Here is a 24499-nt window from a genome sequence, read left to right as displayed (position 1 = left end):
GCAGTTTTCTAGCTGCAAGGTAGTAAAAACAGAGGACAAGATGAGGCTCAACTATCACTCTTAACACTAGCAATATATTGCTTGGGGGTATTGTGGAAAATTTGAAGTGTATGCAGAGGGAGGCAGCATATTAGCACAAGAGAAAAGATGAAACAGAGAATATTCCATCCGCAGTCGACGTGTCCTTGCTATTATCAGGCAAATGGGGTGAGAAAAAGTGGAGGAGTGGTGAGCTGCATTTTTTAGCTGCTGCTGTGGTTAGAGGTTGAGGAAGGAAGGAGACTGAGAATCTATCAAATAGCCCACAGTATCATGCATTTCATAATGTGCATTCACATGCGCCGTTGGCATTTGAGGAAATGACACAATTCTTCCAACCCCCGGAGGATGATTCAGAAAGCTACTGCTCTGAGCGAGGAAACCATCCCGAAGTACGAGTCAGGTGGACTGAACATGCACTGTTTTGCTTGTCACACAACAGAAGAACACGAGTCTACGAGGTTTCGCTTCCTAATTTTCAGTGAATCACTAATGTCCCTTGAAAGCACCTAGCAGCACAGCACACTGCCAAATAATTGAGAAGCTCACATCAGCCGACATTGCACTAGAATTTCAGCAGGTGTGCTCAGAATAGGCTCCAGTGTCTCTGCAGACATTTAGTTCCACATCAGTCACAGCTTTACTTCTCACTGAATTATTATTATATTTTTTTGTGCTGTTTAATGCTGCCTGTGTGTTTATGTGAGAGAGTGCGTGCAATACAATGGCAAGAGTGTGGAGAGCTTAAGCCACAGAAACAGTGTGCAGCTTGGCAGGGCTTGATATCTGCTGTGACCTCAGCTTGTCTTCTATAGAAACGGAGTTATTTGTGTTGACGACACGGGGGGTGGGGGGGTGGAGGCTGTGCACATCTACTGTATGGACTCATATAACCTACTGTAAAATTTATGAGTGCTATGCTGCATCTATTCTACTGGTTTAATTTCATTATATGCTAATGTATTATACTCTAGCTGACTGTATTCTGTTCTCCCTCTGTCTTTCTTAATCTATTCTTCTTCTTCTTTTTTTTTTTTAAACTCCATTTACTGCCACTGAATGAGACACTTGCTCTCCAGCTTTCTGTTAATGGGATTTTAAATGTTAATTTCTCTTGACTACTAATTTATTGACCCTCCACATTTTAAAGATCTCTCTCCTTGGTAAACCGTGACATTTTTACGGCTGCCGAACATCCAATAAATGATGTCTCTACTAATCTGTTTTTGCATAAAGCCAAAAAATTAAAATTAGGGGGAAAAATAAATAAAAGCAAGTCTGTGGCAAAAATTAAAGCCAACACCAATCCAAACAACATACAATAAAAAGGCGGGATTTGAAAAAGATCTTACAGATGGAACTTAATTCTCTTCTTAACTGCAGCCAGCAGTGTGATGAATGCTTTTATCCCAGTTTTAGAACTGCTCCATATAGCTAATTCCTTTTTTTTTTTTGGGCGTTTGCTTTAGTGGAAAAATCTACTTCCTTAAGAAATTAACTTTGAGTGTGACTGCCCTGGAAATCTCTGCACATTTTTCATATTCTTGACCTCTTTCTTTTGTATTGCATTATAAATAATAATGTATGAAATAAAGTGCAGGAGGCATTCAAGAAAATACAACCCAGTATGTATCTTGGCCGTACTGCCCGGCAGGGAATTGCCCGTGCAAAGACATTACTGTGCCAACAACAACAAGGCGCTTCTATATAATTATCAGTCTGGCTAATCTCCTGCAGAAGTCTGTTTGGCATCATCAGCCACGAGCTGCACGAAGACCAACTCAGAGCTACAGTGGCTAATATCCTGAACGCCCTGAAGGAGCAGAAACATAAGGTTTGCTGCACATGCCAGTTGCTAAAGGGAGTCCCTGCCTTTCTCCCCATACAGTTTATAAATTACAGTAAGCAGCTGAGAGAGCTGTAATTGTGACTTACATCTGTACTCTTGTGATTTTGCGCTGATGGATGTGAGGAGGTTGTGAACAGGCTTTCTGAGCAGTTGGGAAAGGAGCTAGCCAGCAACAGTGTGTGGCTCTCTGACAGAAATGTTTTTAATTAACGGTGAAGTTGTTCTCCTCTTTTTTTTTCTTTTTCTTAAGTTTAAGACCAACTAAATTAAGTGGCAAAGTAACAGTAATGATTACCCTCTACACCAGTGATGCACTGGATGGCAACGTAGGAGGAGGGAGGCGCTGTGGGGTCACATGACAGATATTTCTTTCTGCTGCCAGAGAAGCCAGGTTTCTGGACGGGAAATGTCTGAGGCGTCTGTGGTCCAGCTTGATTCAGCGTCATTTGAGTCTGCCAGGGGATTTGTCCAAGAGCTCAAAGCAGAAATTACGACTCGCTGAAACAAGATGAACACAGTGTTGGTGGGCCTTCTGCTCGTCCTGAATCTCCTGAATTTGAAAAGCATTAAAAATACTTTGGACCATGCAGGAAATGTCCAAAATGATGAGCCAGAGATTTAATGGCTTTAGTGAATTCAAATTTTTAAATGGTTTTCTGTAAGATGCACAGTCCCTCAGCTGAGATAATCAAGACAGCAATGAAAAGATGTTCTCTTTTTTTAGGAATGTTTTCCCTTTTTTGGCAGTGGAGAAATAAAAATACATAAATAAATAAAATAAAGTGCAGAGCAAATATGACAACATGCATCAACAGTCCAGCTTTGATCAGTTGAATTGTAGTTAATCTTAGATAATCTAGACAATAAGGACACACATTAAACAAATATTTTGGAAAAAAAACTTCTAAAAATTGATTATTAACACTCTGTGATCAGAATTGTTGTTAACAAGAAAATCAACCAAGCTGTCTTGTTATTAAAGCAACTCAAAATTATTGAAATTTCTCTTGAAATTACATTCAGTGGTCACTTCATTAGGTACACCTTATCAGTATTGGGTTGGATCCCCTATTACCTCCAGAGCTGCCTTAATTCTTTGTGGCATAGATTCAACAAGGTGCTGAAAACATCTTTGAGAGATTTTGGTTCATACTGACATGACAGCGTCACACAGTTGCTGCAGAGTTGTCAGCTGTGCAGCTGATTGAGATCTGATTGAGGTCTGGTGACTGTCAGCTGAGGATTGAGATCTGGTGACTGTAGGCGCCATTTGACTACAGGGAACATGAAAAAATTCTCCACACTATTACGGCACCCCCAGCTTGAAGTGTTCATACAAGGCAGGATGATTGTGGATATTCAGATCAGCCCATTCGGCATCAACAACCCATTCTGCTGCTCGGTTTGAAATTCAGAAGGTCCTCTCTGGCCATGTCTACATCTCTAAATATAGTGAATTGCTTCTATGTAATTGGCTGATTAGATTTTTTTCTTAGAAAGAAATTGAACAGGTCTGTGTAATAAAGAGTTTGCTAACCCTAACCCTAGGCCATTTACCATTTACCATTTAAGACTTCCTGAGTAAATACTAATACTAATATATCTGTTACAAGCTGAAGTGAATGAATAATGGCTATGATCATGTACCAGTCAGGTTTGTTGGAAGTACTAATACTTGGATTGATTCGCTCCAAGTAATTTGTTCTGGTTGATTATGACGTCACTTGTGATCTTTGAGATTATGTCAGTGCGTCTGCATTGCTGTCACATCACCCACATTACCCATATGTTATACCCAAAAGGTCAGCAGTAGTTGCCAGTAGTATTAAGTGGTTTAGCTGCAGGTTTCTTATTCACTGCTATCATCATATCGTTTTTCTTTGATTCTATTACACATTGAGAATAAGTAGAGAACAAGATGCAGTGAAATATATTAAACTAAAATTGTACAAAATCTTACCAGCCTGTAAGAACAAAACAGTGCAGTTTTATCAGGGATCTCTTATTTGTTTACACAACAAATCAGAGCCGACTGGTGGAAAGTTCCTGCGCTTTTGTTTATCTCGGCTAACTAAGGGCAGAAGAACAGGACGGTCCAGGTGATTACTTGAGGTGTTTTTGTGTGTGTGTGTGTGTGTGTGTGTATGTGCTGAACTCTTTACATTTCTTTTCCTTTTCAGGAAGACTTGCAGCAGTTGATACTCATGTCTCTCCCAAATGTTGCCATTCTGGGCCAGGACCCCCTAACAGGTATAAAGATAACAACACGATCCTATCAGTGCCAATCTCTCTCAGCAGGAAGAAAGTAATTATACTTTATGTTCGAGTCTATATCTCAGCTATCTGTGAAGCACATTAAGGTGATAATGATAAGGAGAAGGGTGCTGGGGGGGGTGAAGATGATGATGATAATGATGATGATGGCGGTTATTTCTGTGTCCTCAGAGGCAGCCGTGGAGGAGCTCAGGCGACTGCTGCTACTCTTACTAGGAAGTGCAGTGCAGGTGATCACACGCTCATATGACCGTCATGCTTTGGTCAAAGCTGACCACAGCAGCATTGTGCATGTTACTTAAAAACAAAGAGGGAGGACAGACACAATAAATTTCACTTTACTTTACATGTTCTTTCCTCCAAAATCAGTTCAAAGTAATGTGCATATCTGCACACCTTGAACTCTTCGGACTAATTTTTCTCATATTTTCGGTGCTAACTACACAGATTTGTTGTTTAAACTTTACCAGAAAGGCCTGAAGGTAACATTCTTCTAGGAAAAGATAAAATAAGACAGATTGTTGTGCACTATTTTGTATAAACTCATTCCAGAGGAACTTGATTAATTTCCTTTTCTAATTTCAGCTCAGGATCATTGCGCTCAAATACTGTTTGGTTTTTTTGTTTGTTTCATTAGAGTTTCCGCTGGCATCAATCTTAGCCTTGTATTGTGTTACCCTGGCAACCTTGTACAAGAGCCAATTTCAGGCTTCACGTTAAAGTGGCGTGCTAATCTTGCCCGACCGCGCAACAGTGCAAGTTTACAAAATGTCTGAGTCTAAGGACAGTCGTCCAGGAGTCCTCCACCCAAAGACTGCCCTGCTGTTTTCCCTCATGGCCAATTCCAGGAATACCTATGAACACAGTTTTTGGTATTTTGATCTAGCATGCACACCTGACTCCATCTCTTCCTGTGTCTACAGTGCGAGAATAAGGAAACCTTCATTCAGCAGATCCAGTCCCTGGACATTGAAACCCAGGCTGGCATTGCCAGTTGTATTCAGCAGGTAAGTAAGTGCAGAATTAATCAAACCAAATCCCTCACTCATTAAAAAAGAACAAGAAATTCTTGGAGGATTTTTGTTCCCAAACATGATTAAGCAAAGAGTCCCTTCACTGTCTGGCCTGTAGGCAGACAGAATGAAACTGTTATACCTTCTCCTTGTGCTTCAACTGAGTTGTGAAAATGAGCTACTTGTCATTCTGTTGGCAGCCTTTTAAGGACCTCTGGGTGCCCCTTGCTGCCACTGTAAGCTGGATCCTCCACCTCCCATGTCCACCTCTCCAATCCCCCCCTCTGTCACATCATTGTCTCTCCTTCATCTTTTTTCCTGTCACTGTCCACCATCCGCTCCAATAAGGAAGAAAGGCCAAATTGCCTCTTTTAAAAAACACCCCCCATGAATAATTGCTGGAATTACAAAAACAACATTTTGCATAGCAGCGTGACTGAATTACAGTAACAGCATGCTGCCTCCCAGCCTTTTTCTCCCCAGGTTTTTCAGCCTAACAAATCACAGAGGTGAGAGGTGCTCTTTCTGTGTGAATGGATGCACCCCCTGCTTTCCTTCTGTATGGCTTACACCCGAGGAGATTTTTAAACCTGTCAACATGATCACTAGCTTTGCATGCACTAGTGAATTTTTTTTAGTGCATTTTCCTACAGCTTTCACACATAGACGTGTGAGAATTTATTTTTCTTTTCCTTTTCGTTGTACACAAATGCTTGGTATTCACACAGCGCTCGCAGTGCCTGGGCTATTTTGTGTCAGGTGTCCCAGATGTGTATTGATCTTGTCATAGAGGCCTAAAAAATGGTCCTCGTTGCAGGTAACTCAGGATCCTCGTGTGGTGCTGCCACTTCAGTGGGAGGAGCTAGTGGAGACTGAAGGTGCAGACTTGCAGCTGGTGTTTAGCTCCATGGCCAAACAGATCCAAAGCCTGCTGGCACAGAGAGACACACAGTTGGAGGTATGCAATACACAAAGCCTTAAAGAAATAGCTTGACACTTGACACTCTGTTTTTTTTTAACCAAAAGATAAATGACAGCATTGATACCAATCTCAAGAAGCAGCCAGTAGCTGTTAGGCTAAATAGAAACTCATGGGGAATGAAACAGCCTGTTATAATATAAATATAACTAATTCTTCCCACCAGCACCTGTGAAATTATCTGTGACTTCCTGAATTTGCAAAGCAGCACATCCCGAAATGATTCTAGCACAAAGCCTACTGTCATTTTTAATTTAAACAGGAAGTCTGATTGTGATTAATTTTTTCTTTCAACAAAAAGGGAACCAAGAAACTTTCACAAGAGCATGATAACCAGACAGACGCGACAGAACAACGCAATGAACAAGGAACGAGTAGTCACAAAAATCAGAAAACAGATCAGATATTAAGCTCTAAGATTTCTAGTTTGGTAGCAGTTTGCAGTTTACATTAAAAAGGTGTAACTAGTACCAAGGTTACCTAAAGTTGAGCATTTATTCGATCGTGCACTGGGAGGTAGCTTGGAAGAGTTGTATAGAACCTTTATTCTGATAATGAAACACGATAACAAGTAAGAGATTAGTAGGTCAATTTTTAACCCCTTAGCTGAGTCAGGCCGTCGGTTCTTCCTGTTTCTGTGGGCTATTCTAGGCTAACTGGTAGCTGGTGGTAGCTACATACACCAGACATGATAGTGCTGAGCAGCTCATCTAAATCTAGGCAAGTGGGCAAATGAGCAAATAAGACAGAAATTAATAACGACTATAATAGCTGATTGGAAAGAACACCAAATTACTGCATCACTTTTGCTCTCTTCAACTGTGCAGACAGATGGAAGCAGTGGGAGTATGGACTTCATAGTGTGAGCGTTATTGTGCCTTAAAGTGAATTTACCATCATTGTCCGTTGTTTGATTCTTTGCTGGAGAACTGTAATGAATGAAAATGAAAAAATTGGACATTTATGATGTTTTCAATCACGCCGACGTGACAAGAAGGAAATTGAAAATGTGTTTTCCTGAAGAAATTAAAAGTTAATTAACTAAATCAGTTTCAGCAAGTGAATCAGTTCCTCCATTGTTTCAAGTTGGATCAACATTTCACACCAGATGCCGCCCAGACATTTTGTAGCTATGGATTACCTCCTACAGCTGTAATAATTCTGCTTTTTAACCAACAAAAGGTGGTATCAGTGAAATCTCTCCCATAGAACTAATTAAAATTCATAAAACATTAGTGCACAGTGGGATTGAAATGGCATTGTGGTCAAAGGTTTTAATGTGATTTAAGTAACAATGAATTGGAAAATGAAATGCTTGCTGTTAGGCTGGAGATAACAGACTACAGTATTTAAAAAAAAATAAAAAACTAGTGTAAGGAGCGTAGTAACTTTGCTTCTTTGAAATAGCAAAGACCCCACAGTCCTTTCTAAATGCACCTCTGATTCCACTTCATGTTCCTGCCTTCTGATCTCAAACACATTCTCAATCCTTGAATCCAGTGATATTTAACTGAGATCTGTCTTAAGCTTCTAGTGGATTAAAAGGCATTTCCTACAACCTTAATATGAGATCAAAGCAACGTAAGATCTTAAATTTTGTTTCGAATAAATTCCACAGATTTAAATCGGCCCTAATAAAACCCTGTCCCACTGTGCTCTCCTTTATGTGAATACTGCGTAAGATCAAAATGTTCTGTTGCTGTGCTGGTTTGCAAAATTACAGGAATAAAAAGGTCATTCTGCATTAATGTTTATAAAATACACCCCCTTTGCAAAAATACCTGCTACATTTAACCCTTGTGTGAATTTTCTGCTGCTACACTGATCTGACTTAAATTATACATCACAAAGCGTCAAACAGTCTAAAACATCTGAAGACATCACAGCAGCCCAAGCTCCTTACTCTGTAAAAAAAGAGTGCATACACAGCAAAACACTAGTATCTTACCTTTGCTAGCATCTACTGAAGCACATACTTATTTAGTTGCCATGTGCGGCTCACTGTTTTCACCTTCACAGATCCTCAGAAATGTGTTTCTGAGCCTTTAGTCCTCAACCCACGTCTTTCTTTTCAGCTGTTCTTTGTATCCTTTTCCACATCCATCATTGATCTTTCTCTCTCTCTTCTTCCCAGAGGATAGCAGAGCTGTGTCGGGAGCGGGAGGCCCAGTCTGATTCCACGACGGGGCACTTGGTTGGCCGCAATGAGGAGTCATCCCAAGGTCTGCTACTCCAGCTGGCAGACAGCAAGGCCAAACTGCGCCGGCTTAAACAACAACTGTGAGTCTGTGTGTGTGCACGAGATGATAGAAGTCAGGAGAATTCTTAAAAAGTTGTGACAAAGGTCAAGACAGAGAAAATTATTTGCAAACCTGAGCAATAAATCGGGATCAGATGAGATGCTCACAGGTATAATCCAGCGCACACAGCTTATTAAACGCCTGTACGGTTTCAGAATATTACAGCGTTTTCTTCTCTAATTATATTTCTATCTGCCACTTTATCACAGATACAAGTCAAAAGAAAAGAAAAAGCCTTTAGAAAAACTGTGTAATTGCATTTGCGGTGCTGATATGTTTTCTAGGGAAGATAAAGGTGATCAGATACTGGATTACAAGCAGGAGATTGAGACCATGGAGGAACAGCTTCAGAAGCTTCAAAAAGAGGTACAGACATGGAATAGAGGTCAGCACACAGACAGAAATCTCATGCAGACTTCTTCTTCTCTTTCTTTTTTTGTCTTGTTTTGTTCTTTTACCACACATACAACATTACTAATTTGACAACAGCTAGACTATTGCTCACTGGGCCTAATCATAATAGCGCATAATCACCCAAAACCATTTGGATCTTGAATAAAAACATCTTTCTTAGGCCGTAAATTAGATTGTGCTCTTTCCATTCAAATACACTTTGACCTGAAAGAGGTGGCTGTTACTGTCTCAGCTGAACTTGAAAGTTTAGACTCATAACAAAACTACAGGTATGATCATACATATACAGTCTTAATGTTCCCTCACTGACGAGTCATTTAGTTTCATTTTCCATTGTCACAGTGCTAAGTGTACTCCATACATCACTGTCATTCTTCATTTGTCATTATCATTTACTTATGCAAATATGTCTTACATATAGAAGTGCACTGTAAGGACTCATCTATGATATAATTTTTAAAGTCAACGTTCATTTAAAAAATATTACTTGAGTTGTTGGATTTTTACTTTTCACCTCTTAGTGACAAATCAATGCGTTTTAGACTACAAGCCACAATTAACCACACAGTCATACCGCTCTTTATTCAGTTAACCTAACATGCATGTGTTTGGACTGTGGGAGGAAGCTGGAGTACCCAGAGAGAACCCTCATGAAGTCCACACAGAAAGTGCTCCTGCCTGCTGGTGAATTTAAAGCAGGAAGCTTCTTGCTGTGAGGTGACAGTGCTAAGCACTGCAGCACCTTGCCATAAGCGTTGTTGATAATGCTCAAGATAATTACAATTTAAATCTGTGATTTTACTGTTAAATGATTAATGTCTGTGTGGGAATAATTTCTACAAGGAAACAGTTTTACAGATGGGTAACTGGCCAGTCCTCCTGAATAGTACCTTAGAATGATGTTTAAATAATGACAGTGGACATTAGGGGTATCTTAAATATAAGTATGTGAGTAATTTCTCCAGTAGTTTAAATGAAGTTACATGCTGTGTGTAAAAAATGCCCAAATATAAACCAGTTATTCAACTTTTGAATTATATAAGTATCAAGAGACTTATTGCAAGCCAGTTATTTCTACATGACCTTTTCTGCATTGATTTCACACAGCATATTGCTTACGTGATTCACAGTTAATTCGACCACTTTCATTGTAAATAATAGCAGAAGACATGCAAATGTTATTCGAAACTATAATACATGCAAGTTAAAGCTCTTGCTCTTTTCCATATGGGTCTTTTCAATTTTTTTCTATCCTTGTGAGAACATTTCAGGATTGTATACACGCACACATTTCCTTCCTCATGTATCAGGCTTTGTCAACATTTGCTTTACTGCATTCCAGATCTGTTCACAACCTTCTTTGACCTCATCCCAGCTGGTGTATGAATGTATCTGTGTATCTGTGTCTCCGTGTGTGTGTGTGTGTCTGCGCGCATGCAGAACCGTTCTCTGCAGGGTGATGTGAGGGGCATGCGTGCACTGCGGGATGAGCTGGACTGCGCCCGAGAGCGAGCTGCACGGTCCGAGCAGCTCCAGACTGAGCTTCAAAGCTGTAAACACAGATTGCGCAGCCTGGAGCTCACACGCACTCAACTGAAGGTACACACACACACACACCAAGCACACATCGCACACCATAGAGAAATCAAGCAACACAGCTACATCTCCACTACAAAATACATAGTTTAAAAAAAATGTTATGCAGGGAAGACAAAGTCATTTTCACATTGCTTTGATACACACACACAAGCTTGACAAAGGCCGTCATATAAAAATTACTGGCGAAGGTCACATCAAGAAGATCCCTTTTTTAATCTTTCTCTTTGAGTAGCTATTATTTTTTAAAAGAAGTACCACTTAATCTCAAAAGCCATATATTCCCTCACACGGCCCTGAGGGTTTCAATCAAGAGTGAGTACGAACAACTCTAAAGCTCAAAGCCGGAGAATGAGATTATATTGTGTGATGTCATTGGGATTTACCGCCTGGAGCTGCTTCATTGACAAAGAGCAGCTACAGTTATTGGAATTTTTATACCCAAATGAGATTTATTCCGAGGTACTATAACTGTTCAGGGCAAAAAAAAATGTGCTCACATCCTTGTGAAACACTTTGCAGTGTCCTCACCGTCACCTTCCCTGTCTTTTTTGAGTCATCCTGTTTAAATTCAATATCAGTGTGACTGCTCATGTTAGCCGGAAGGGTGATTTTTTTCTAATGTTGTGTGTGTGCCGAGAACTCGTTTCCAGAAATTCAAAATGAACTGTTTTGCAGCTGTAAAGAATCGGGAGGAAAAGGTGCCGAATGTTTACGTGTAAAGAAATAAAAATAAAAATCAGTTTGGAAGGTCAAATTAGTTTCATTACATGTTGGGTTTTATTTGCGTTTTTTATCAGTAGTGACAACATCGTACTCACAAGTTGTTTGCAGCGATCTGCGTAAGTGTGGATTCTGCTAAAAATTACACCGAGTTGGCCAAAAAAGGACCAGCAAGACAGCTAGAGAGGTTTGCTGACAGTTTGCGTGTGGTTATTTCTGGTTTAACACCTTGTAGCTTTTTATACTCTTGTTAAACTGCTAACTTGTCTCACTAAAAACACAGAAAGTCTAAAACAAATCTTAAAAATGTGACTTAGTATTATATTATATTTTATTTTCCTTCATTTTGAAAGATATATTTTATCACCATGTTGTCTGATTTTTCAATTTTGCTTTAATAGGTTATTAATGTGGATTTAGATATTAATAAGTATTACCTTATTTTTTTATGAAGTAACTACTGTGAGTATGAGGATATAAAAATGAATATTTTTAAAATTATATTACTATACTAATTGGTCTTGCTTATGTGGCCTGTTTAGTACACAGTTACATAAAATTCAATATAATATACATCAGTTATAACCACCGCTGTTACAAGGTAATTACTAGGCTACTACTTTGGTAATTAGATTGTAATAACTTGCTGTTTCCTGTTATTATCAAGCTGCTACTCTGAGTTTAAATTCACTTAATACAGCCTAACAAAAACATAATAAAATATAAATGTCATAATTTACCACAGTTTACAACTCTAACATTGGAGAGCGTCAGACTGAGTACTAAAAGTACTAAAGTAGCCGGATACAAGCTCCAAAATAATAATAATGGATTGCATTTATACAGCGCTGTATAACACCACTATTCATTCACTCTCACATTCATACACTGGTGAAGGCAGCTACAGTTGTAGCCACAGCTGCCCTGGGGCAGACTGACAGAAGCGAGGATGCCATATCGCGCCATCGGCCCCTCTGGCCAACACCAGTAGGCGGTAGGTGAAGTGTCTTGCCCAAGGACACAACGACCAAAACTGTCCAAGCTGGGGTTCGAACCGGCAACCTTCCGATTACAAGACGAACTGCCAACTCTTGAGCTACGATCACAGTTGGAGATCATATTTTAGTACTTGCAATGTCTGCAGTTTGCTTCTCAGCTGTACGTCAGCCTCTCTGACTCCCTCAGCAGGACTTGTCTGTGTCTTTACTGTGAACTGTATAATAAGGGGAAATTATATAGAAAATACATTCAGCTGACAGCTAAAACCATTTAAAGTTGCATCGTGCACTTAAGTGACAGTAGAGAACTGAATGGGAGCAAAGCATTGATAGATATGACAGATTAGAGGAAGTTGCTTCAGAAAAAACCCCAGACTTGACAGAATACATGAAACGAAAACAGTGAGCACGTCATCGTGTTGTTTCAATCGTCTCTGTTTGGTGCCCCCTGCAGGAGCAGCAGCAACTGTGCGCAGCACTGCAGGAAACCAAAACGCTTCTAGAAGAGCAGCTGGCGGACGCTCGGGCGCGTTGCTCCTCCCTACGTGAGCTGGAGAGGGACAATCTTGTGCTGCGTCAGAGAATCATGGAAGTGGAAGCGGTGGGTGGAAACTATGATGCAGTTTTTGCATTTCTGTCCATCCCGTACAAATGAGCTTATAATTGAACTGAAGATTGCAGATTGTTCTAATATTTTCTTTATTGACAGAAAGGTTGCATTTCATGAAAGAACCCCATGCATGTTGTGTGGAGGACCATTGAAGTCTCTTGCTCATGTGATCATTGAGTGTGTGTGTATGTGTGCTTAGGAGCGGGACACTGAGAGGCAGCGAGTTGATGAACTGCTGGAGATGAACATGAGCCTCGAGGCTGACCTGAGGCACAGCAGCAGCGGGGGCAGCGTCCTTGCTCCGGTTGTTTCACTTCCGCAGCGTTTCCTCCAATCAGAGCTGGAGTCCGACGAGGAGCTGAGTGAAGTGATTGGTCAGAGCACCCGCCTCTCTGCACCTTGTCATTTAAGACATGCTAATTAACTGATAAGAGAAAATATTTTGACGTAATACTTACCCACAGGTTATTAATCAACAGTAACTGAGCTCATATATCCATTTCTCTTTTTCTCTGTTTCTTTCCTCCACCTATCTGCCTCACTCCCTCCTTCTGTTCTTCTTTTTCTTGTTTTATTCTTTATTTCCTCTTCTCTGCGCCTCAGATCAGAAGCCCCTGAGCGTGGAAGTGGGCGAGGCTTCGACGCTGCGGCTGCTGGGAGCGGAGCAGGAGAACGCAGAGCTGAGAAGACGACTGGAGGAGCTGCAGGCCCAGCAGGAGGTCAGAGTTCAGAGGTCGCAAGTTGTGACTAATAGAGAAAAATGTCACCTTACTCAATAACAATAGTCAGGCAGCCTGTGAATTTTTAAATGATGATCAGTTAATACTAAAAGGGCCCAAAGTGTACCAAGAAAATATCTCCCACCTCTGCCGCCTCCAGCCTGATACAAGGCGGGCAGGACCCATGCTTAAATGATGTTTACACCAAATTCTGACGCTACCACCTGATTGCTGCCACAGTTTTTCAAATCTTCTGTTGTCCAATTTTGGTGAACCCATGATCAAACCGTAACCTCAGTTTCCAATTTGTAGCCCAGTGTGACTCAATGTTCAATGTAATGTGCAGTCAGAGATGCTCTTCTGCATATGTTGATTGTAACAAGGGTTTATTTGAGTTACTGTTGCCTTCATATTACCCTGAAGCAGTCTGGCAAATCTCCCCTGACCTCGGTATTTCATCTTTTTCAGACCATTCTTGTTAAACCCTAGAAATGATTGTGTGGGAAAATTTCTGAAATACTCAGACCAGCCATTCCCCATTCAGAGTCAGTGAAATTACCTTTCTTCCCCATTCTGATGCTCAGCTTGAACCTGGGCGATATATCCTTAAAATCCCGATATTTCATGGAAATCTGCTACTAGGATTTTTCTCACAATTTAAAAAATACTGAAAAGCCTTTTATTGATGATTGCAGTTTGCAGAAGGTCATCTGCATGGTGAGTTGCGCAGCAGTGTGAATTGCTGACATTTACATTAATCAGCAGCTTTAACTTTGTAGTTGTAACAATGTAACTTTGCTCGAGTGGTCACGGTAATGCACACAGACAGAAGAGAAATGACAACTGGATAACATGCAAATCAGGTTTTATATATAGTTTTCCATTTCCCTTGCGTGTCTTGTTATTGATATGATCATTATGTTGGGAAAATTTTTTTTTAATTAAGAATGTTTAATTACGATACCAGCAGGCCTGCCATCTCTGAATATATCTGAGTTGTTAAAGATGTAAATGAAGCTGGAAAAACAGGATGCAACAAATGAAGGCATTAAAGACACATCTCCCCTCGCTGCAGGCTGATTCTCCAGATGCAAAGGATGAGCTGGCCTGCCTGGAGATGAAACATCAGGAAACATTTAGGGAGGTGAGCACAGAGCAAACTGAAGGCTTTACCAAACAGTTACTGTTCTAACAATCATCTTTTCTTTCTTTTACCGTCACATTGTTGACTGGTAGTAAACTCTTCTGACGCTAATGCATTTATAAGTAATATTGCTTTTTTAGCCAATGTAAAAACCCTTCTCTGCCACATGTATTATGTAGCCATATATAATAAATTCATGGCATGTGTGAGCAGCTTTGTGTTGTAGTGGAGCAGAATTCTGGTGCTGAATCAATTTGTTTTTATTTATTTATCATCAGCAGAAAATTAGCTGCAGTATTCGACATTTTTACAAAAATAATGGCTCACTTGTGTTTGAAATGGATTGCTCGCAGACTCTACAACCCTCCTTCAGTGTTTTTTTTTTTGCTTTTTCTTTTAAATTTCTACTCGTTGTTTCCATCCTCCAGCCTGAGAGTTGACTGTTTTGGCTGTCAGCCTCATAGCTTACATCTGCCTCTACCAGCAGCAGGAACAAGTGAAAAAGATTTAAAAATACTGTGTACGTTAGCCTCCCAACACCAGATGACTGACAGGTGGAGCTGGTGGACGCCATAAGAGAGCTAAAAGTATAGAAATATTGTTCTATAGTTCTCATTAACTGTTAGTTATTTAAGTAGTAAAGTGTGGTGAAATGTTGTGTTGTTATTGTTTGCTGCCCAATATGACAGAAACGCAGGAATGAATGTTAGCTTAAACAAAGGGAAACATAATTAACTGCAGTTAATAGTGCATTTAACTGTGTCCGCATAGCTTTGGGGTTTCCCACCAAATGAAATCTGGGGGCAGACGCTATATCCTTAGAATAATAATACAATATTTAGGGATAATGATAAAAAGGGATAATGATATTTATTTAAAAAAAATTATATATACTGAACAACCATTTAGCGGTGATTATAACTTGTAGGTGGCAACATTTATCAGTGCAAACAAAATGAAGGGTATTTTCTGTCCTTCTTTTCCGGTGAAGCACTGTCACCGATGACAGCGGTTCCAGACTTAAGTTAATGTGTGAAATTGTTGTCACAACAAGGTACCAGCAGCAGCAGCACTATAGTGCAACTGTAGTGACACAGTATTATATACAGTGCAACAGCACAAGTCAAATGTAAACACAAAGGTTGCCTAGGTAGTGTTATTATGAGTGTTTAACAGTAACTAAAGTAACTCAGCCTCTTCAACAAAGAGTGAAACAAATTTGTAGCGTGAAGATTCAATTCTGATTAAATGATTACCGGAGGCTGACACACTCCTTATTAGTTATTATTAATCTCTGGCTCTCTTCCACAGCATGTCTTTGTCCTGTCTTCCTCCCCTCACCTACCAGTCGGTCGCGCCATAAGGCCGTCCCTCCCTGAGCCTGGTTGTGCTGGAGGGTTCTTCCTGTTAAAAGGGAGTTTTTCCTTCCCACTGCCGCTGCTCATAGGGGGTCTTATAATTTTGGGGGTTTTCTCTGTTTGTATTATTGTAAGTTCTTTACTTCACAATATAGGGCAATTTGAGGAAACTGTTGCTGTGATTTGGCACCACATAAATCAAACAGAATTGAATTTGAATTGGTTTTTATTCTTCACAGGCTTCTCTGGGTTTGTGTTGTGTGTACTAAGTCCCATAAACATATGGCCTTGATTTGTCACTGATGTCACAAGATAAAACTTTTTTATAATGTATTATTGTATTATTGTGGACAGTGTGATTTGACATTATTTTAACACTTTTAAAAAAACTAATATTTTAAGTAATAAATAGTAAATGTGTTACGATTAAAACAACCAATCTGAGTATGACACGTAAAAGACACTTGAAGGCTGTGCTTTACATTCCCTCAGATGAAATATGGTAATTAAATGTTACTCAGTTCACAACATTATACTAGAATTTGCGAATGGTGCTGTGTGACGGATCTCAGGCATACTGAGTTTTCTGTAGTTATTTGTGTGGAGGAGTGCTTTTATATTGTGTTGTTATAACCAAAGATCATTTAAATCGATCAGTAATTTCCCTGTCTGTCCTTCTCTCGTTTTTCCCTACTTCATTGTCTTTTCTTTTGTATCGAAACTGGATGTATTCTGAGGAAAAGGGGGTGATTTCAGTTTTCTTACCCACCATGCATTCAAGTTCAATCACTGTCAGCACATGAAAGGAAACAGTGACAAAAAAGGGATATTTCAAAGCTTTGAAATGTCTTTAAATTTCTCTCCAATTATGCTTTTCAGTTTCAAAACTTGAAGAATGAAAATGCCACTTTGAAACAGCGTCTGGAAAAGCTTGTGACCAAACTTCAACACCTAGAAGACAAGAGGAAGGAGGAAGGAATGAAGATGCCAGACAGAGTGGAAGAGGAGGGGGAGGGAAAAAAGGTGGTGAGAGGAATCCAGGGATCTGAATCCTGCAGGGGAGAGGGGGAAGGAAGGGTTAAGATGATGGAGGAGAAGGAGAAAAGAGGAGAAGTCATTGGGACTCACCGTGAAGCAGGAGTTGGTGAAGAGATTCTTCATGTTCAGATGGGAAAAGATGAACCATGCAATGAGGTGATCCAGACCAATAGAAGAGGAGAGGCTGAGGGAGGGCAGAAAGAAAGGGAGAAACAGGAAAAAGAAAGTGAGCCGAAGAAAGAAAAGACTGAATTACCAATAAGTTCAGAGATACAGAAACAATCAGTTGAAGATAAAGTAGAGACTATAGCTACACACCTGGCCGTATGTTCCCTGACTAGTCCTGATATGGAGCTTCTGACAAAACGACTCCAGGAGGCCCAGGAGGAGGCCGAAAGACAGATTAACGTGGCCCAGGACTTGCGCTCTAAACTGGGAGAGCAGAGCAAGAAAACCTGGGAGGCTGAGCAGCGGCTGGTACTCGTCGAGGCTGAGCTGCAGCGTCTGAAGAAAGCCGGAGAAAGTTTGGTGGAGGCCCGCAGGCAGATAGAGGTATGGCTGGCTGTAGTGGTTAAGTTGGAGACTGTAGAAAGTAGATAAATGGTCGGTGAAAACGTGGGCGTTATATTATTGTATAATTGTGTTTATAATGTGTTTCTTGTGTGCAAAGCGCCATCAAATGTTCCCGCTACAACACCCATAAAAAGCAAAAGCTGAAACTGATTTAAAATTGACTGCCAGCCACTTAATGATCGACTCCTTGTGCAGCTATAAACTGCTTTCAGGGCTAAGCACATGTTTAGATCGCTCCTTGGAAATCCCTCTCTGACCACTTGCAGTAATACATCTGTGCCTCATGACGGATCTTAGCTTTCATCTTGAGAAAGAGAACACATTTTCTAAGAGAGAGTGGTAAGTGACAAATGTATTGGGCACAAAGAATGGTAAATATAGAAAAAAAGTCTGGGCTTTCAATGTACTGTGAAAGACGTCACTTTTAAACGTGTCACAGTCAGGGAAAGTTCACGCTTACAGTTACAGTGCAACTCTGCACTAGCAGCACTGTAAATGTTAAATAAAATGAACTTTTCCACTGAACCGTGCTCTTTGGTCTCTGGGTTGTAGCCGGAGACCAGTTTCTTATCGCCAGTGAAGATCCTCGTCATGCAACGCTGAATCAGTTTGATGCTCTTGGTGAAGTTGCAGATGTCTCACTGCAAGTGGTCAAAACATAACAATCCAGACTTGCAGCGGAGCGCTGAAAGTGGCATATGGCTGCACAAACCAATGACTGTGAAGGCGATTTTTAAAGCTCACTGTTAAGCAGAGAACGTGTTACTGTAATCTGATTACTTTTTTCAGGTAACGAGTAAAGTAAGGGATTACTATTGCAAAAACGGTAATTGGATTACCATTACTTTCCCGTAGGAACGCTACGTTACTGCGTTACTAAAACCGTGATTTTTTTGCGAGAATGTCTCATGACAGTGACGTAAGCGAGTGCGACGTTCGTGACAACAGCTGTGTGCAGATCAACAATGGATCATATATCGAGTGCGGGAGAGAGTATGAGCGTGCAGCGTTTAAAGCGTGGAAGTACTGACCTTACTTTGAGTTTGATTCCATAAAAAGTGACAAAAACATTAGTGTCCGTTGTGCGTGGGAAGAAAACTTCTTTTTACAGCGAAAAAAACCCCTAAACTTCCAAGCAAGCACCGAGTGCGCTACGACGTAATGGGAAACTCACAGAGAAACTCGCGGATTCTTCCACTGACCGCTGCGGCACACCTGCACCAGGGTAAACCTCCGCCTACCCCACTCCTGCTTTACAGGTGAAAATAGAGCAAAAGGACCGCTAGTCTTTGATTTTATTTATTTTCTGCTGTGTTTTACTTGCATCTATTTGAAAGAGTGAGTGTAAACACACACAAAAAAAAATATTTTATGTGCTGGAATGTGCAGAAAATAGGTTTAAATGTTAAACAAATTTCTTCCAGTCAGAGAATGTTGCATATAATTAAATTTTTGCTTGATGCATAAAGTTAAAAGATTAAAACTAATAAAACAAGTTTTAAAAAGAGACTTTTCCATTTGATTACATTTTGTATGATGGATTATGCAGAAAAAGTAGAATTGGGCTGAAAGATCTATCGCTTTATCACCTATTCAGGTTGTAAATCGTGTTTTTAAAAAGTAACTAAGTAACTAAGTAATTAATTACTTTTGAAAATAAGTAATCAGTAAAGTAACGGGATTACTTTTTGGGGAAGTAATAGGTAATTAGTTACTGATTACTTTTTTCAAGTAACTTGACCAACACTGCTCTTAAGTTATTGGGTTATTTTTGGTTATAAGTATGAGCTGCATGGAGTCATCCTACTACAAAATTGGTATTAAGTTTTCCGGTTTTTCAGTTTTTTTTCATAATATTATCTCTGATTATATACATTACAATTAAAGTAACTCTGTAAATAACAGAAACAAAGATTCAAAAAGTTCACACATCAGAATTGTTTTCAGCAATAACAGTGGCGTGGCTCTTCACTCCAAACTTAAATATCTATTACAAAAACAGCTTTTATATTGATTGTCATAAAAATTTGTTCAGCCAGATGAAAATTTTTAATTTCTTTGGTAAGTTTCTGATCTACACTGTCATGATTATCATACAAAAAGGTGATTTTTGTACTTAGCTGTACTTTACATTAAATGCATGATGGAAAATATTTGCAAACATGGTGGAACTTGAAGCTCACCAGGTTGCTTTTGTGAGCATTTTTGCATTTCGCTCAGGGCAGCAGTGTGCCAGAGTAAAGCTGCAAGAGTATCTGGGATTGTTTGTGCTTTTGCACACTCATCAAACCTGCAGTGCACCAACAACAGACCCTTTGTGTTGTTTGCCAGTTAACTGGAATTATTAGGAAATGTATTTACTCAAAACTTCCTTTAAAGCTGTAGGTTTGTAGTTCTTTCCTAGAAATCATATATATACAAGACTCATTCAATTACTGGAAAAATATAAGAATGTTTTGTAGTAATAGTAAATGCACATGCTATACATCGAGATTTCAGATGTTTCTAACTGCTTTTCTCTCAGGTTCTTCAGTCTGAGGGTCTAGTTATGGAGGAGGAGTTGTGTCGCTTACGAAGCCAAGCAGAGCTTCACAGGATGCAGACCACAATCATCGCCACCCTGGAGGGAGAGCGGGCTACACTCGAGAGAGAAAGAGACACGCTGCGCAGCTCCTTGGACGCCTTGCGCTCCGCCCAACGCAAGGTTGGAGAGTACACAGCCACAGACTTGCACACACAATATAAAGACGCCAAATATGCCCATGAACATGGCAGATGACACTGGACTTAAGAGGGAAATAGAAGAAGAAGGGCAGATAAAAAACAGAAGAGTTCAAAATTTTCTTACAGTCAACCTCTGTGGTCTGCTTAAATAAAAACATCCCATCTGGATTCCACTTAACCAATAAATTTCAGTATTTCAGCAAGCAAATTCCCTTACTGCACGACTGAGGCTTCAACATGAAGTGGAACAGTTTTATTAAGCTGTCGGAGATGCATGTTAACATTTTTATCCACCTTATATTGAGCGAACAAATCAGATTTGAACTGCAGTATTCACATATTGACAAAAATCTCATCTGCACACAGAGGAGGGAAGCAGGTGAATGTTTTGGTTTGGCTTATTCAGTGAATTTCTGCAGATGGAAATTCAAGCAGAAACCCAACTGAGAGCCACCTTCTTCAGACAGCCCACTTTGGGTCATTGAAGTCTTTGTGAATACGGTGCAATTTAATGTGCAATTTGCAGTAAAAATTTCAACACATAAGAAAAACTGCAAACTAAGGAAAAGAGCACTGCTAAGTCAGCATTAAAGAAATACCTTAAAAGGGATTCATAAATACCTCCCACTCAGAAAACGCTGTATATAACCCTCCATCTGATGGGGTAATATTCTTTGGTGACACCCTCCCAGTTTTTTGAAAGTGAAAACATCAGTCTTTTTTGTGGCTGTTTGGCCTAAATGTCTACTAAAAGTACTTCTGGCTAATAAACTACAATTTTCTTAGCCAAGACTGGATGTTCTTTAACTGTACACAACATATAATTGACAACCTATTGTAAAGAAACAGCACGTTAGAACAAGTGTTTTCCGCTATGACGCATCCCAAAAAACTGTTTTGTGTACATTTAGTTGCTTGCATGAAAAAGTAGTGCAACTCTGGATGGGCTTTTCCTACCGATCTGCCACACTTCTCACGACATCGCATCAAACCAGAGATGCATCTTTAAAAAACAGTGCCTCATTCCTTTGATTTCTAAACACTAAATCTAACAGCACACTCTCATAATGTTAGAGCTGAGAAAGTACTCTGCTGTCACTTGGTTTATGAATAAAATAACTTAAGTTGTAAGCCAGCCAGACGTCAGCAGCAACTAGAAATTTGTTCATTTCAATATTTGATGTTTTAGCCCATGACACAGAATGGATTCTAGCTACATTCGAGGTAGACTTCACATTCCGACCACCAGCAGGAGAAGCAGAGAGCCAGAATTCATGAGAATAAAACAGTGCATGTTAAATGAATCATGAAGTGTACTTCTTTCAGCTGTAGGTGTAAGTAAAAACAAAATAGGAACTCACGTCTCATCCTCGTTCTCCCTTTTGCTTCCCTGTCGTTGTGTACGTTTACTGAACTGGTTTGTTTTAAAGCATTTTTATTATTTTTTTTAAAAACCCTCATATATCCTGGAAAAATTGATCAGATTTTCTGCTAAGTAATTAGATTTAGTCCACAATCTGGAGGACGCTGTTCTGTGTCTTGGAAATAGCAAAAATCTACTCAATATGTTTTTTCTATAGGGCTTTGAAAGTGTTTCTGAATTGCATTGTTTACATCCACGTTTGATGATGTGGAGGGGTGCAGTAATGTGAAGTATGGTTATTCTCGTAGGCGGCAAAAAAATGTACATTTACTCAAGTGCTTTAAAGTACTCTTGACATCCTTGTACTTTCTATTTCGTCCCTCTTTATACATCCTCTTCACTAAAGTACAGGATTTAATAAATTAGGTGAATTTCCCTAACAGGATTTAAAGGTGAGCATTTTAACATTCAGGAAAATAATTATAGACCACAGTATTGCTTATACAGTAGAAATATCTAACAGATAAGCAAACAGTTCCTGTTATTTATACAGAGTTCAATCTGCAGTTTGGTTTCAGGGTAAATTAATGTTTATTGTTTTTAATAGTCTGAAAACTTTTGAATTACTTATTTTTGAGCTGTATTTTTAAAATATATTATTGCTGTTTTGATCCAATCAAATGCAAGAACCTAAAAGCAGGGCACACAGCAGGAGGCGGGACTAATGAAAGCTGTGGGAGCTACAGAAATCCACCAGGTACCAAAGATCTCAGAGTATGAGCAGATAAAGTGCCCAAGGTGCAATTAAAAGGCACAAAACTTAAACAAGGTCCATCCCGGGTTGACTTGAGGACTTGTGAGGTGCACTGGGGCCTGGCCCAAAACAAACAATGCCGAAAGGAAAACAGACATCATGACAAATAACTAGAGACGGTACTATAAATACACAGAAAACCAACTCACTATAATAACACAGGGGAAACTAAATAGGGCAGGGAAGGCACATACAGGTAACAGCTGACTCTTAGACTAAAGCAACTGCCAAAATTAAACAGGAAGTTACTATAAAATAACAAGAAACAAAAAGAGAGAAACAAAGAAGTGAAGAGGAAAACACTAAAAAACACGAGGGATGAAAACTACAAAAGTAGTAGAATCAACAACCCAAATGCAAAACTGTGCCAGTGGTTTAATTTTTGTACTCTGATAAAGTTAATTTTATGTTTATTGCCTGTTTTATTGGCCACATGCTTTCGTGTTGTCTGTTGCACTTTCCTCTGTGATTATGGGGGACTTATTTAAAGCGGGCGTTAAGAACCGAAATCATCCTTTGTGTTTTCTCTTTTGCCAGAGTGACCAGTTAGAGCTCACTACTCAGACTCTCAGAGCAGAGTTGGAGCGTCAGGGCCGCAGTTTGGAGACCTCACGCCGTCGCGAGGAGGAGCTGGAGGCAGAGCTCCGCGAGGCTACCCTCGAGGCTGAATCTTTGGCCAGGGCACGAGATCAGGCGCTGCTCGAAGCTTCACGGTTAGAGCAAGAGAAAGAGGTGTGTCAGTCAGAGCTGGATGGCCAACGGAAGGAGGGCAGACAGAGAGAGAGGGAAGCGGGGAGACTGAGGCAGCAGCTGGAGAGCACAACCCTGGCCCTGGAGCACAGCAACCAGAGAGCCTGTGCTCTGGATGCTGAACACAGGTACACACACTCCTAAGGACATGGAGTTAACCTTGATCATGCAGTTAACTTTATAAGGCACCAGAGACAGCACTGTGCTGAACAGTACATTTATCTTTAATGTCAACTCTGTCTTATGCAACCAGTGTCTAAAATGTGTTTGTGGTGTGTGTGTAGACGTGTGTGTCAGCAGCTGTCTGAGTCCAAGGAGCTCTGCGCTCAGCTGCAGGACCTGGAGAAAGAGCTCAGCTTTCGATTAAGCAGCATGGAAGAGGGTAAACAGCAGCTGCAGGAGCAGTATGCAGAAGCACAGGCCAAGATTAGCGCACTGTCCCAGGTGTGTATGTGTGACGTGGTACTTTAGTTCCTAACGGTAAGCACTGCTGCAGGGATGTGGTGGAAAATTCACAGGCAGCTCAGCAGTGGAAATTACTATTATTACTGAAATGAATTCAGTGTGTTCACACCGGAAAAATAATGAGAAATGCAGAAGATTCAAATTGTATTTTTTTTTTATCTGTTGATGGACACTGTGGTCCCTCAGCACAGAGCATAATGAAAATAGAAATGGTGCTCAAAACTGGAAAAAGGAAAACAGTAACACTTTATTTACTACAACATAAAGTGAAGTATGCATACTTAAAGTGTTTGTTTAGTTGCATTTGAGTGTGGATTTTATATACTGTGTGGCCACAACAGAATGAAGAAAATGATGTCGACTGCTTTCTGCTAACATTAGAAAAAGCTATAAAAATAAATACATTCTGAAAAACTCAAAATCTTATACAGTAAGTAAATAAACAATTATGTTTTAAGCTGAATTACTATACTCATTTCTAGATCCATATTGTTTATTCTTTTATTCTATGTTAGAGTAGCTGGTGTGAATTCAAAATAAGTCATATATAATTGTTGTATAATGTAAACAGAATTGGTCCTAGTGCGGATCCCTGTGGAACTCCATAATGAGCTTTAGGATGGGAAGAGGATTCCCCATTTACATGAATTTACAATTGAAATCTATTAGATAGATAGATAGATAGATAGATAGATAGATAGATAGATAGATAGATAGATAGATAGATAGATAGATAGATAGATAGATAGATAGATA

At 39.9% G+C, this 24499-nt stretch overlaps 1 protein-coding gene across 1 annotated transcript in view; it reads left to right on the top strand.

Moving 5' to 3' along the window:
* ccdc88b (coiled-coil domain containing 88B) overlaps positions 1–24499 on the top strand; it is a 58354-nt gene that overhangs the window by 5163 nt on the left and 28692 nt on the right. The window contains exons 4-18 of the mRNA XM_005913347.2: positions 4069–4138; positions 4334–4392; positions 5086–5169; positions 5993–6133; positions 8289–8434; positions 8739–8820; positions 10309–10467; positions 12640–12786; positions 12995–13169; positions 13399–13514; positions 14590–14658; positions 16896–17606; positions 20152–20331; positions 23066–23406; positions 23563–23722. Coding sequence (XP_005913409.1) covers positions 4069–4138; positions 4334–4392; positions 5086–5169; positions 5993–6133; positions 8289–8434; positions 8739–8820; positions 10309–10467; positions 12640–12786; positions 12995–13169; positions 13399–13514; positions 14590–14658; positions 16896–17606; positions 20152–20331; positions 23066–23406; positions 23563–23722 — 2640 coding nt within the window. The remainder of the gene's footprint in view (positions 1–4068; positions 4139–4333; positions 4393–5085; positions 5170–5992; positions 6134–8288; positions 8435–8738; positions 8821–10308; positions 10468–12639; positions 12787–12994; positions 13170–13398; positions 13515–14589; positions 14659–16895; positions 17607–20151; positions 20332–23065; positions 23407–23562; positions 23723–24499) is intronic.

This window comes from Haplochromis burtoni, unplaced genomic scaffold, assembly GCF_018398535.1.
Source record: "Haplochromis burtoni strain Fernald_Lab_line unplaced genomic scaffold, NCSU_Asbu1 Contig_4, whole genome shotgun sequence".
Classification (NCBI taxonomy): domain Eukaryota; kingdom Metazoa; phylum Chordata; class Actinopteri; order Cichliformes; family Cichlidae; genus Haplochromis; species Haplochromis burtoni.
The sequence above is the reverse complement of the archived record's forward strand: the minus strand, read 5'-3'. Positions and strand labels throughout refer to the sequence as shown.